The sequence below is a fragment of the Schistocerca gregaria genome, chromosome 2, assembly GCF_023897955.1.
Source record: "Schistocerca gregaria isolate iqSchGreg1 chromosome 2, iqSchGreg1.2, whole genome shotgun sequence".
In the NCBI taxonomy this organism is placed as follows: domain Eukaryota; kingdom Metazoa; phylum Arthropoda; class Insecta; order Orthoptera; family Acrididae; genus Schistocerca; species Schistocerca gregaria.
Window position 1 is genome coordinate 623,215,920 of NC_064921.1, and position 16,134 is coordinate 623,232,053.

Consider the following 16,134-nt stretch of genomic DNA (forward strand, 5'->3'; position numbering starts at 1 on the left):
ACCAGTATATCCCAATAAACGGTTTGCATAATTTTGCAGTGATTGCCGCTGACTTGGCTAACTGTCCAGTAAGAATGGGGAGTCAGTTACGTATTGCTTAGAATATCATAGTCCTGTCAACTGGAGGTGTATTACGGCGTGAGATACGTGGGTACACATTACTCAGCAACCTTCCAGAGTGCATTCAAAGCCAAGCAGATAATGTAGTGGAGTTTAAGACTGGATTAAAGAACTTTCTTTTGAGTAACTTCTTCCACTCCAGTGAGGAGTGCCCTCACAGAAACTTAAATTTAATGTTGCTGGTTAATGTGTACCATTGTAATTCAGTAATATAATGTAATATCACCGGATTGCACAATTAAATTAAATGTTCATCCCTGAATTGTTTCCGTATCCCAGAGAGCACTCTCCGTTGGTTTCAAGAATTACGAGTAATGTAATATAATTTAATCATTTTTTGTGAGAAGCATCTCTCGGGCTTCAGCGTTAGCTCAAACAAAACACCCGAAACAGCTCAATTTGATTACTTCGTTAATATTTTCTTAAAATACGTATGACAAGTGACATTTCAGTGGCGTATTCACACTATTTTGCCATGGTAATAATACATTCATATTTCGTGAGTAATTTCAGAACGAGACTTCTGACAATGTATTTGTGGTACAAGTCTGATTCGATTGCAGACGATTTGCATCTAAGGGAAGGTTGAGGTATTGTGTCAAATATAGTTCTGCAATGTATGATTTCAGCCGTATAAGCACTGGCAACGGTCAGTCAGTCTTTCTTTGTTTAGAATTTAAATATTTTATGTATTTCACAAGATAGCTTGAAATTAACGAGCTCGATTAATCATACTGCTGAGTATCCAGGCGTCCATAATTAAATAACCGTCCGCAAACTACGCAGACATGCACTGCCTGCTGTGTTGTCTGTTTTGACAGGTGACAGGCGAATGGTTGCTGGGAAGTTCATATGATATAATCGACGAGGAAGCGAGTGAGTGGTATTTGTTTGCGGAAATTATGGTTTTTATTAGGCTATGTGACTAGAACTAGTACTGTATATCAGCCAAAGACAGTCTTGATTTCGTGATCCAAGGTAGCTACGGAATTGAAATCTACGATTTGTTAAAAACGTCAAGTGATAAATGCCAGTATAGGTTTTCGGATACTTATTTAATGATATTCGTAAATAAATTGTGCTTCTGTGTCGCCAATATTGCTTTCGGTCTTTTATCGTGTTTGAAACAGCTTTAACCTGTAGGCATTTTGTTAACATTAAAAAGCTGCGTGTAATTGTTTTGTAAAATACGATGTGCAATAATGTTGCAGTTTCTTCGTATAGATGACGAACGAATTTAAAAAAAAAAAACCTCCTACAAGGAATGTACCGTTTACCTTTACCTACACTTTTCATTTAAACTTTACTGTGGGAACAGTCATCAGACGTCTTCCGTACCGTAATAAGGTACTATAGCGAAAATGAAAGTGTTATTTTGCAGCAAGGCAGCCTTGTAACGAAAGTCTATACATACCGTGGTACAGATAACAATTTAAAGATAATCTACACACAAATGAACAAACTAATTACTGTTACTATTACTATTAGCTAAGGCACTGTCAAAATTTTACTTTGTCAGGAAAATAATACGTTACAGAGTCGCAGGAATGGATAGTTGAAATGTATGGCTACACTGTGATTCACTTTAACACTTTCTGGAAGTATTTGTTTTCTTGAGTTTGGTCAAGTAACTTATTGTCAGCATTTAGTAAGAAGAAATTACCCACACGGCCAAGGTGGATAAATCACAGTGATCTGCAATGCCCCTGGACGTACTGGTTCCGAATTTACAGCCAGAAGAAATTTCAATAAATGAACTATTTATTAAGGACGATTAGAGCAGTGCACACATTATGCTCTATGTATTTGGCTATGTTTGTTTCGGTACCTTATAGCGCTCTCTGAAGAAATAGCATTCCATTTTTGTGATGTGGATCTTGAATTTGGTAGTCCATGTTGAGAGGATAGGCGTAATAGTGATAGGTTTATCATTCCATTTTTACTGATTTTCATATTCACTTGTAGCAGTATGAAATATCATTCAAAAACGTGCATTAATTTCATTCAAATTGTATGTTGTTACCAAGAAAGGTGGCAGTGATTAATTCTGCTAGACTCGCATACAAAGAGAGCCAGGTTCAACTCCCCATCTGGTCATCCAAATTTAGGTTTTGTGTAGTTTTCCTAAAGCGGCTATGGCTCCTTTGAAATGGATGGGACTAATTCCTGCGAATTCGTGCAATGTGACCTTGTACTCCATCAAGTGCCCCTGTTGTTGACAGAAAAATAACTCAAATCATCCTTCCTTTCTTTAAAAGTTCTCTTTAATGTACTTAATTCATACATTGAAAAACAGTCACAGATAATTTCCATCGACATATCCCCATGGAAAGATGGTATATTATCTCAATATTGTGTCTTTAGGCTTATGCATGTGTGTCTTGTGTAATACAGTATTAGTAGCATCTTTATTAGCAGTATTTTTCCTCTTTGTCAGCCTCTGAGTCTTGATAAATCAAGCCAAAAATATCTTTTAGTGCATAACATTGCAGATCATAAGTCAGCTGCCTAAATTTTTTGCTGACATGTTGAAACTCAATTGGCATGTTCATCTACAACAGTTATTACATTTTTCAGAAGGCTTTGAAACATTTTGTGACTTATTAATTCAGTGAAGGTGAACTTCAAGTAGAACTCATTCAAAATGACTACATGAATTGTCTCTGAGCCATATTTGTAACTTCGAAATAATTTTAATATGTGCTTATCTGTTGTGATGTGTATTTGGTACACATTTATCAACTGTCATTGCTTAAGGCAAAATATTACACAACACATGGAAGCTGTTGACTATAGAATAAAAAGAAGTAACAGGTAGTCCAGAATACTGAAAAATGAAATGAGGCAATGGCATTTCCTGCCTTCACAGGCAGTGTTGTTACAACAGTAGCTATAAGATTCCGTATTGAATACACGCTCACTGAATATACTCCAACATTCCCATTTAATGTGTATTAACATGTTTGCTTTACTGGAATGTAATAGCTTTATCACTTTTCCATGTTGTTTTTGCTCTTTAGTCATTGTTGAGTAAAATAAACATGTGACATAGGTTCAAAGGTAACCTGACAGTTATAGAAATTACTCTGTATTTGATTGCAGCCGACTGTGCTAACTAACAACTGAGGTAGCAGGGTAATATGAGAAAATGAAGCAGAAGGTGTGAGGAAACTACTTTTCTGATAAGTTGTTGCCATGATATATATACCCTATAAATAGGCGGCGATCACATTAATATGACTGGACTGTGTGCAATCATGAAAAATAGCAAATCAAGAATGGAATTATGTGCTGCCTTTCACTTTACACTATCACCATGCAGTTGAAGTTAGTCTTGTGCTTCTTAACACTGAATAACACCTTCTTGCTTTCTATTTTGTTTGTTACAGAAGAGATTTTCCTGCTATTTCAAATTAACCAGGCTTGTGAAAGACTATGGAACAATACCCCATTCAACAGGGAACTGCAGTGTTCAGTTACAAAAATGTTGGAAACAAACACAGGACTCACTAAAAGTTGACAAGTAAACACCAAATCTTCAGCCATTGTCACACCAAACATGGTTACATCTCAAAATTGAACTTTTATTATCAATGGATTTGATATTATTCATTATCTAGTAATGAAACTTTCCTTACCTGGATTTGAAAAAGCACAACCCCTTTCTGAAAATGGACACTGCATTCTGGACGCTTTGCCTGCTATGAATCATTTTCATTCCAGTGGGAGATTGGAGAGGGTGTGGTCTTTTAAAAACTTCTCATTTTCTGCACTTTACAATGGAGATTCTCTCTTGTGGACTTTCTCTTGTAGCTTAGTGTAACGGTCTGTATCTCTTCTTTTTGATTTAGTGCTCTCTTATCTTCATCAGTTTTAGCATTCAAATTAGTAATCATAATATTGGTGTACTGAATTTGTAGAAATGTGGAAACTTTGGGCCTCAAGCGATTTGACTTTGATCCCTTCCAATCTCAGTGAACGAATAATTCTGTGCACAGCATCAGCGACATTGCCTTTTTATTGGTGTGTTGTGCTGTACAATCGTTCCTTCTTTGCAGTGAAGTAAGTCATAAAGCTAGTTTCGGTATTATTATTTTCTTCATATTACTATCATTATTGTAATCAACACTGATATCATGTTCCTCGTTGGCAAGTTGTGCCCTTGTCATTATCTTCTTGCATGAGCCCTTACATGCTTTTTATTTTGCATCACGTGCAAGCACCATCCCCCATCATTCTGAGAACTTTGCAAGTAATGGGGAAGTCTCTGATGCATATCTGTTGTGCATACTGCACATCTCACCACTCCAAACTTATGTAGGTTATCCTTAAAATACCCAAATTAAGGTGAATGCCAGATATATTTTTTAAAGCAAAGGATATGACTGGTTTATTTCCCCATCCTTGGCCAATCAAAACTTTTGCTCCACCACTGTTGACCACGAAGTTGACAGGACCAGAGGAAAATCCTACTCAGTTAGTTACATGTACTGTAAATCAGTAGCACAATTTCTATCAAAATGTTGTGAAATGGGTCAGTTTACAGGCTATGTATGCATGATTTTTTGCGTGTAAGGCTGTATACCAGGCATTTGCATATTCTAAAATATCATACTGACGCAAACTTTAAAAATTAACCCATTTCTCTTTTTACCCAGATCACAAACAAAACCCAAATTTAACAACAAATTAAACTTCTTTCTCTATTGTGCTAGTGTTTAATTATTACTTACGTTTGAAGTAGATGATGTCCAGAAGATATGATTTCAGGTTAGAATATTTGCCTTGTTAGTCATTTTTTGTTATGAGGTATCTGTGGCTCCATTCTGAGACCCTGACAGCTTTAATAACAACTATTCCTGTAAAATTGCCTACTTCCTTTCTTCACTGCTCCAATTAATGAAAACTGTGGCAACAAAATTTCTATCTGTCATACACTAATTTATGGCCGCTACTTCATTAAAGGCCATTAACTTATTGTTGTAAGTGTGAGTGAACCAGTTATGAATGGTGAAATTATAGACCCACAGGTCTCAACAGTCATTACCATGATTGTATTCATTATCAATTATTACAGCTTACAATCCTTCCTTCTTTCACATTGAAACCTTACTGAATGCTGTTATCGATTTTAAGAACACTATCGTTACAAAATTGAAATGGTTGCAGGTCAATAATGAAAAATACAGCTAACTTCAAAACAACAGTGAATAATTATTTTAATGTTCTGTATAAGCTATATCACAACTTAATATCTGTGGCTTTAACTACTATTACTCCACCTGTAAATGTGAGACAGTCCTGCATTTTCCCAAAAGACAAACTTGAGAGAGAAGTGTCATATATATTCAGTGATATTTTCTGCAGATTAGACACTTGTGGGACAGGCATTGACCCAGCTTCCTCTGAATGACAGTCCAATACCTGGACCAATATACTGCCTCATTCTTTATTTTGTTTGCATATAGTAATAACAATATATACCACACATATATCTAAAAGACTATGAATAACTTACATCGTAAACAAATTACATACAGCTGCTTTAAAGAGTTGCTGCTTACAGAATTTAACACCAAAAAGGAAAAGAAACAAAAGCAACAGAAACTTTATTGTATAAATAAACTCAACAAATTTCAGAAGATTATAGACTTGCTGTAAGCCAACATACTCATTTAAAGTATAAATACATTTTTTTTTTGTAAAAGTTTTATTTCATTTCTAAATTACTTTTCCTGCAGTAAATCATATATGAAATGTATGCTTTGTAGTGGATCTTCCTCATGGTGTAAAACAGCAGCCTACAATACAGTGTGGAGAGAATACATTATGTACAAGTGTATGTCCTTGCAAACCAACCACTTGACTAATATATTATATGACTGAGTGTTCTGAGTCGTAATGGGATCAGACATCAGCTCACCAAGAAAACTAAGGAACAGTCTACCACAGGGATCAGCTATTTCTCTATTTCTCTTCACACATTTGGGAGGATGGCGGTTCAATCCCGTCTCCAGCCATCCTGATTTAGGTTTTCTGTGATTTCCCTAAATCATTTCAGGCAAATGCCGGGATGGTTCCTTTGAAAGGGCATGGCTGATTTCCTTCCCCATCCTTCCCTAACCCGAGCTTGTGCTCCGTCTCTAATGACCTCGTTGTCGACGGGACATTAAACAACACTAACCTAACCTAACCTATTTCTCTTCAGCTTGTACATAGCATGCTAAAAACATCAGGAAAGTTGAGTGATGCCAATGACCGCATCAACTTGCAGCACGGTGTGGTTCAATCGAACAGTCAGAAGAAATTATAATGACAGGTGTAGACATAGTGAAAAAGTACTTTTGCAAATGGAGACACCAAACAAATGCGACTAAAGTGGAGGTGTCCTGTTTCTCCTTGAAAAATACACTTGCAGAAGAAAATCAACAATCAGTATACTTATTCATAATAAAACACCAAAGTCTCTTGATAGAACTCTTATCTTTCAGAGAGCAACTAATAGGAAGAGCCAGAGAATGGAAAATAAGAAACAGCAGCAAAAAGCCATGAGAGAACATGTGAAGTATAGGCTTCCACCCTGTGCTTTTCTATGCTAGGTCTTGTGTCCTCAAACACTAAACATTGTGCCCCAGTTTGGATAATCCGCCTACATCCATTGAAATAGGTGTCCAGCTAAATAACGCCGCAAGAATGATTGCTGCGTTTACCAAATTGTCCTTCATACAATGGCTACTATTACAAAGCCACATTTTACCTTCTCAACAACAACATGTATTTTCTCTTGTGAACAAGCACAAAAACATCATGGATAATAGAAATCTACCAATGCATTGAGATATTAATCTTGCCATTCTCAACCTACAATGCTCTAGATGACCTTCAGCAGAACCAGCAAGAGTTGCTGTAGATGATGTGTTCAACCATACCACGTCATGGACTGTATTGTAAAATAATAAATGCCATGTATAACCGAAGAACCACCAGGTTTTGACCTGCATTTGATGAGTTAGAAACCAACATGGCATCTGTGCATGTGTTTTTGTTATGCAAATGAGATCAGCAACGATTCCAACTATGTGTGGAGAACCACAAATCCCAGAACAATGCTCCACAAGATTATGTGATGGTAGATCAGGAGAGTTCCTGCTGGCAAACCCGAAGTTGGTAGATTACATACATGAATACTTTAGATGTTAGTTTATAATCTTTTATTGTGTGCTAACTGTACCTGACCATCCATTGCTGTGGCTCAGTCTGCTTCAGTGAAAAAGAACGAAAGAGAAAGCACACATTTCTAATATGTATAGGAATTGGATATAAGTCCTAAGTTCTCTCTCTCTCTCTCTCTCTCTCTCTCTCTCTCTCTCTCTCTGCATTTCCTCTTGTCCACCCTCTCATTCAACCACCTTTTCCCCTTTCTCTGCCTGTATTCTCCTCCCTCCTCTCTCTCTCTCCCCCTCTCCTCTTTCCCATTTTCTATGTCTGTTTCCTCCCACCCTACTGACCATCTCTGCTTCCTCCTCCCTCCGACCTTGATTCTTTTTTACTGTTGTTACAAATTTGTTACCCCCTTTTATTACATATATACCAGATTACATGCCATTAGGTATTTAAAAAAAAAAAAAACACACACACACATGAGTATTCAAATGCAATGTTACATCAAAATTTCAAAGCCATCCATGAAGAACTTTCGGATATTTGAGATTTTGAAGAAACAAACATCTACGTTTGTGTTTTTACAAACTGTAAATGTTACTAATTGCAAATCTCCAAAAGTTTTTGACTGAATCCTGTGAAATTTTGACACAGTGTTGCATTGAATACACATATTTTTTATATACCTATTTTAACATTCCACGTAGGAAAAATATATCTAAAAACAAAGTTGATGTGACTTACCAAACAAAAGTGCTGGCACACACACACACACACACACACACACACACAATTCAAGCTTTCGCAACCGAAGGTTGCTTTATCAGGAAAGAGGGAAAGACGAAAGGATGTGGGTTTTAAGGGAGAGGGTAAGGAGTCATTCCAATGCCGTGTGTGTGTGTGTGTGTGTGTGTGTGTGTGTGTGTGTGTGTGTACCTGTCCTTTTTCCCCCCTAAGGTAAGTCTTTCTGCTCCCGGGATTGGAATGACTCCTTACCCTCTCCCTTAAAACCCCACATCCTTTCGTCTTTCCCTCTCCTTCCCTCTTTCCTGGAGAAGCAACCGTTGGTTGCGAAAGCTTGAATTTTGTGTGTATGTTTGTGTTCGTTTGTGTGTCTATCGACCTGCCAGCGCTTCTGTTTGGTAAGTCACATCATCTTTGTTTTTAGATATATTTTTCCCACATGGAACGTTTCCTTCTACATGGTACCTAAAAACAGAATTCAACATTGTGTCAAAATTGCAAAGTAGTCGGTCAAGAACTTTTGGAGATACATACACTTGACATTATGTTGCAACTTTCATATATGTATATTATATGGTAAATAAATAAAATTTTCAGCACCATGTTGGCTCTCGTGTAATATTTGCCTGTTGTGAGCAATACAGTGACAACTGAGCCATGTAAATGTGCCTTGTCATCTGACACTGTTATCCGCCAGTCTATTTTAAACTGCCCATCCATCAATTGATTTTAATATTTTGGAAAATCTTGGTTTGTTTCAGTCCTCCAGTTATAATTTATTTTGATTCTTAAATTTTGTCAGTATTGTTCATGAACTCATGATCGTTGATTGCATGTCATCATTACATCCAACTGGGAAACTTGTGCTTACTATTCATTAACAATTTGTTTTATGTGCAATGGACATTCATGCCACCAAAGTAAACATCTCACCTTACCCAGTATAGAAGCTGATGTGAAGTGATGGAGTCTTTAAACACACTTGAAATTAATTATGTGGGACAAAGGTTAACAAATGACTGGAAATCTTATGTGCTTATTTCGCGTAATGTCTGTTTCAAGTGACATTTATAAATGTCCTAAAATAATTATGTAATTTTTCATCTGGTTTCAGATATCTTACAACTTTGTTGAGTTAATTGCGACCCATGTATAAATCACTGCACCAGCAGAAAGGAAGATAATACGTATAACTGGTTGGAAGATAAGCATTTCTGTTGAAACTTATGACTGTGTTACCAGCCATCTGACTGTTTATGTCGCCATGCGATTATTCATTTTTCCACTGGTGGTGGCTCTGATAATTGCTCTGAATAGTACATATGCAGATGTCATTGTTTACTCAGTGGATTTGCCCCCTCCGATTGTGGAATTCCGGGATCTGCCTGCACGGTTTGGAGATGGAATTCCTTCTGATGGTCTGAAGGTACTGTATTAGAGTAGATTCCTTTTTGATACATAAATCTCAGCTTGTTCCTTTTGATGTAAAATTTGGTTGTGTTGTTAGTCTGTAAATTTATTTCTTCTTTAAAGTGTTTCTCTCTGATTTGAGTAGCAGTTGCTTGTGTTTGCCATTTCACTGTCCTTGATGTTTAAGGGACATGACAATATAAGATAACCACTTTTACTAGGACTTATTTTAACAGGTAAATTGTAAAGCAAGTGCAAGCATTTACACAATTCTGCATGAGAAAAGCGCTTATGGAAAGTCGATTTTTAAGTATTGTGTACAAGGTATTCTTGGAAGACATAATTGTATACTTTTCATTAGATCTATCATCTGTTAAATGCACTGGAAAAGTATATAATATGTGATATGGCTTTCTCATATGGGGACATTCTTCTCAATCAGAAACATTTTAAAAGTAAAATATCAGGGAAACAATTCGGATACTTGACACTAGAAATAACAAACATTGACATCCCATGGCACAAGCTTGCAAATACAGGAAAGTGAGTGCTCTCAAAATTTTGGAAAGTTTTCTCTCACTGTTCAATCCTTGCCATTTAAAAAATCAAAATAAAATTATATGTGCGACTAACAAAAAAATCCATATTCTATGATATGGACAATGTTGATTTTAATATTTAAGATTATTCGTGTGATGTGAATATCAATTTTAATACTTTGATTGCAGCTGTAACTTGCTATTACTGAGAGTCTGTTCTACTGTATGTGGTCAGTGGGAAATAAAGCATCAGAATCCACCCCATCCCATAAAATTTTAAAGTTGGGATTTTAGCATGAGAAATATTATGTTAAAATTAAAATCTTTAAAAATGTAAAGTTTGATAATAAATTAATGTATAAATAAGTAATAGGTAAAAATACTACAACACTGACATTGACATATAAATGCATTTCATGAATAAAAACAAACAAAATACAGTTTATTAATAAGACTTTTCCAATGTGAACGAAGACTAAGTCATAAAAATACGTTTTTACTTTATTTGTGCAATCCATACAGAACTAAGGAAACAAAGCAGTGAAATATGTGAAATTTGCAGGAGAGAATTGCAAGAATATTTACTATTTACTGACCCTACACAAAGTAGTAAGTATAAATGTGGAGTAATGATCGTTTACGTATTCCTTGAAGACCAAGATAAAAACATACAAAGTGAAACAATGATGTAAAAATTAAAAAAAAAAATTAATTCTTCATGGCACACTTTTCACTATGGTCTCATCCATCAGTGGTCTAGTGTTACAGCACTTTTATAGTTTTCTGTACAATGGGCCAGAAATTGAGTTCTACCATCAAAGTTTTCTCCTCACATTATCTTCTCTCTTTGTCAGTAGCTTAAATTCAAGTACGTACACATCTTCAGTATGCCTGCAAAGTACTAGAATTAACTTTTAATGTGCAGCAAATAGCAACTTTTGAATTAGCATATCAATTAATTCCTTCCCCTTAAGCAGATCATCAGTGTTAGAATTTGTCTCAGAGCTTCTGAACAATGTTTGTTCACTTCAGAAATCTTTTGTCTGTTCTGCAATATTTTGACATGGTGATACTTCAGTACACGCTCCTTCTTTCATGTGACTTATCCATGTGCATAATATAATTTGTGTGTGTCCATTCCTGTATGTGAGAAAACATGTGTAAATTCCTTAACAAATTCATCTGGTTGGAATACCGTTGATGAGTTCGAAGTCTTGAAATGGCCACAGTTCATACTGATGCCTGTTGTTGTGCTAGGTACCATAACAAAAAGTTATTTCTTTTTGTTACACTTTTAGCTGTAGTTGAATTTTTGGAAATGTGGGAGTAGCCAGTGATGCATGCTCCATTTACTCTATTCAATGGCGGTAAATGTTGGATATAAGATTTTTACTCTTTGACTGTTAGTTGAGTTAGTTTTTCTTTTCTGAGTTGGAAAAATAAAGTATTGTGTGCAAAGCTGGATGTGGGCTTAATTTGTTGCCTACATAATTTGTGATCCCGGAAAAAAACAAGAAAAGCTCTTGGAACTTAATATTGTGCAGCTAACAAAATTCTGCAAGTATCAAATGACAAGATACAACGGCTAAAGCAAGAGAAAGGGCTTTTGGAGTTTGCAACACTGAAGAATGATAGCAACAGAGAATCCATGAATCTGCAAACTCTGGTAGTAGCAGCCAATCCACGAGCGTATTCACATGCTGAAGATTTTTCATGCATGAATGCACTGTTATCAACTCTGCCACTATTGCAGTTCTCTTTTACGGTTCCAACATATTCTTATTCTTTTAGTTAGCCAAGGTTTTTTATATGTTTACTTGGAATTATGTTTCACTATTTTCTTGGGAAAACAATTTTCAAATACCCTTAAAAATGTATCGTGAAATAAGTTATATTTCAAGTTTGCATCGGGTTCCATATACACTTCATCCCAGTCTAGCTCCTTTAGGCTTTCCCTAAAGTTTGCAGTATTTATATTGTTAATTGAACGCACTGCTTTGAAATTCTGATTTGATATACTGCATGGAGCTATGTCATGTACTGTAACTAGCTGTGCTCCATGATCTGAAAGACCATTCTCAACAGGATAAGCATTTATGTCCTTAAACTTATCTTGGTCTATAAAAAAGTTATCTATCAATGTCCTGCTGTTCTTTGTTATCCGAGTAGGAAAATCAATGACGGAGCTCAAATTGAAAGAACTGAGTTATACTACAATGTCATTCTTCCTATTACACTCTTTCAGGGAATCAACATTGAAATCCCCATAAATGATTAATTGCTTCCCCCTGTCTGACAGATACCACAACAAAGCATCCAAGTTCTCTAGAAATAGCTGGAAATTCCCTGAGGGGGACCTATACACTGTTACAATTATGAAAGTGCCATCATTTAGTTTTAGTTCAGTGGCACATGCTTCCATATGTTGCTCTACACAAAATTTTGTAGTTTCTAAATGTTTTGCGCTGTGGAAGCTTTTGACATATATGGCAACTCCTCCTCTCATCATATTATCTCTACTTACATGTGCAGCTAATTTGTACCCATTGATGCTAACCTTTTGCATATCAGTGACAATGTGATGCTCAGACAGGCATAATACATCTATTACATTCTCAGTTTCTATATCTTCTAAACAAAGCAGAAGCTCATCAGTTTTATTCTTCAATCCCCCAATATTTTGATGAAATATACTAACATTTTTCATTTTACTTTTGTGAGTATCTTGAACTTTTTTAACATCTTTAGTACTTGCCTGGCTGAGTTTCCCACTGGACACTGATGTTACACTAAAGAGATACACTGGCTCGGAAGTGAGTACCTTGCCAGCCCCAAGTTTTGTTGAGAAGGACGTGTGTGAGCCTTTGAAATTGATAGCAGTCAACAATTAAAGTATAAACATGTATGGTTATAAAGAGTGCACAATAGATATTGGTTTATCTACCCGTTACAAGTGGAATTTTGTAGTGGCAGATATTTTACAGCCGATCTTAAGGCGCAGATTTCTTGTCACATTTTTCACTCGCTGTGGACTTAACTCCCTTACTACCAGATCAAAAAGGGGCATGATAAAAGGTTTTTCGGTGCTGTGTGGCAGAGGCTGTTTCCGGAGTAGTCAGTAGCTCAGCTATACAGTCTCCCCAACAAGAAGCCATAAAGACTCCAGTAGTTAAGCGTAATGCAGTGCTTTATATACACACTCTAACACTTACTTGGACGACAAGAGACAGTGCTATGTTGGGTTGCATGACTTGCATGTCTCTTCCAGTTGACTCGTACATTGTGCATACAGCTGATCCTCTTTTTTTTTTGGTCATCAGCTACGTCACCCTCACCGTTTAATTCTTCTCCGAAGACTGTATCAGGGTAAAGGGAATAATATTAACCAACTATCTATTCTTGAAATAATGTACTCGGAGAATCTTGTCAGTTGAACAATAGTATATTTTGAACTCTCATCCCAAAATAACAATTATTCTGTACAAACTCCAGCAAGCCAACTGGTTCCAAGATAAATGTCAGAAGCGACTAAACACTCATACAATTACATACGTTCTGCCTCATGTAGAGCCAAGACATGAAGTAAGAGTCTCTATACAATACACGCTTCATCTGTCTCTGTAGCAATCCTCATGACACCACAAACCACAGAACAATATACCGACACTCTTTGACTTTTTGATATAAATTCCAAGGTGCTGCTGATAACCACTTGTCGGGGCTGCTCTTCTGACACAGCTCCTGGCTTCTAATGACATCTGTCCCTCCTGCACACACAGATATGTGTGGTGCAGTAAAAAGGCTCTCTCACCCTCGTCATTAAAATATCGGGTGTTCGAGACGGTGGAGAGCCAAGTGTTTCTAGTATTTACCCCGAAATTCTCAAAGCACATATTCCTCCACTTAGCTCGAACACGCGATATTTTACACATATTCATGTACATTAATATCTATCACAACACTAATTTATATTTCAATCAATATAAAATATACTTCGTTTAGTCCTTATGTACTTAATACATAGATTTTCCTTTTTTTGTTTTTGTTCATTTCGACAATAACTATATGAGCATTTCACTCGATGTTGGAGTTAGTATTTTTACATCTAGGAATCGTGTGGACAACATTTTTGATTTCCAATCACAAACTCCAGGTGACATAGGCTTTTGATTGCCTCATTCTTTAGTATAACTTTCTAAACTATCTTTTCTTTAGTATTTAACTGTCTCATTTCCTACAGTAACTTGCAGTCTGGAGGAGACTGGAGAGAGAGAAAAAAAAAAAAAAAAATGAATGTGTTCTTTCTGACGCTCGTAACTCCTAATAGTGCTGTCAATGTAAAGAATCCAAACTTACCAGAATAATCTCTATAAAATTGTGTGACTTCTGTCACAATACTGCCATTCCCTTTACGCACAGTACCTATACTTTACCTCCAGGTTGATGTTATGGATGCACAACCTCATTCCATTTTGGTAGGCACGCCCCTTCCTTATTCCTATATTGTATGGTACAGGTCAATCCCCTTCTTGGTGCCCCTGCCCGCACAGTATACATCAGCCTCTCTTCGGTCTGCCTATATGACTTGTTCTTCATTCAGTAAAAGCTGCAATGCTGCCCCCCCCCCCCCCCCCCCCCTCCACCGCTATCCTTTGTGAGTAGACTCCTATGCTTTCAGCAGACCTCATATTTATATATAATTCAATATATCATACCTTTCTTTATTCTATACTTTTCCCACTATCCTACAAATCACCAGAACAAATATTTGACTGACATTCCTAAATATTTATCACCATTAATTCCTCCCTGGCTTATGCTCATTAATTCTTCCTTAGTTTCTACTCTCCTTCATTTCTCACACTTCCGTGTTCGATAGAGAACAGTCTCTGTTCTTACACCTATGTATGAATATATAAGAAGCGACAAAAAGGAAAAAAGGGACGATGCAGAACTGTCATATATCAACCATACATATGTGCATCTACCCAGATGTACATATGTCTTTATTCTCCTTCATCCCTTGGCAGTTCTGACATTACTTTAGGTTTCTAGCCTGTAATTTTCATGTTTGTGTCTAAGTGTAATTTTGTGTATATGTTGCTGTATGTTCAGCAGCCTGATTCTTCAGCCTACTTATTGGAAATAAGATGAAGGTTATAGGAAACCGCGGAGAATGAGAAGGACTTCAGCGATAGAAGTATATGCGTATGGAAAGAGGGAAAGATAGACCGGTACTTAGATTAGAAGTAAGAAAGGAAAAAATAGAGATGGTTGCTAAGATCGAAGGAGAAAAAGAAGACAGGAAAACCCTTCCCATCCCCCTTCCCCAGGATCCCTACTTCGCTGGTACTTGAGTGAGAAGCTGGAGGAGGTATGTTATATTATTCTCTGTTTACATAATACCATCATATTATACCTTCTACCAGAATATTATTCTGTTCGTTCCATTTTATTTTTAGAGATCACTGTTTATTTGTGATTCTCTTAAATTAGTCACAATCTTGTAGTCATATTTGGTCACTTAAATAGTAACATGATAGGATAGTTTAAGAGGTTATGAATAGATTACAGAATAGTTGAAGATTTGAAGGGGATTCGGTGTAGGAAAACTAATGTGGAAGTAACACTGAAAGCAACTTGGGAACTGACGGTCTTCACTCCACTCATTAACACAGAATGTTAATGTCCTGAGGAATATACAACTTTAGGTCCTTGATGTTGTATTACCTCTTTTCTGATCCAGTTATAGGATCTAATAAAAATAGTGTCTAGGGATGGATTACTGTTAATACCCAGAAAGGTCCGTCATATTTCCGAAAAAAATTGTCTCTCTCTTTCTTCAGGGCTGAGCTAGAAGATGCTGATTTACAAGAACTAGATACTCAACTTTATATTGTTGTTTGATAGCCTTCTCGTTATGTTTGCTCATTCGTTGTTATGCTCTAAGTATGTTCTTACAGACTATTTACTGTTTAAGTTGAAAGTTGTGTACAGGTTGCTCTGGCCACACGAAACATCTAATAAGGGGTTCTCCTACAAAGGGTTTACCTATTACTTCCAAAGGTTGATAGATGTGGTAATTCATTTAAAATAAGTTCTAAGTCTGTAACTTTCATCGTCCATGACGTATGTTTTTCGTGGCAGTAGGTGCGGCAAA

The 16,134-nt window shown here is 36.5% G+C and overlaps 1 protein-coding gene across 10 annotated transcripts in view; it reads left to right on the forward strand.

The window, feature by feature from the left end:
- Positions 1-645: 645 nt before the first annotated feature.
- The window catches only part of LOC126334619 (E3 ubiquitin-protein ligase RNF13-like), a 140,041-nt gene continuing 124,552 nt past the window's right edge, over positions 646-16,134 (forward strand). The window contains exons 1-2 of one of the 10 annotated variants that reach the window (XM_049997045.1): positions 646-710; positions 9,140-9,451. In XM_049997045.1, the coding sequence (XP_049853002.1) occupies positions 9,290-9,451 (162 nt within the window). In that variant the 5' untranslated portion in view covers positions 646-710; positions 9,140-9,289. Of the gene's footprint in view, positions 1,468-9,139; positions 9,452-16,134 lie in introns of those variants that run through there. The other 9 variants (XM_049997044.1, XM_049997041.1, XM_049997040.1 and 6 more) reach the window with 9 other exon arrangements.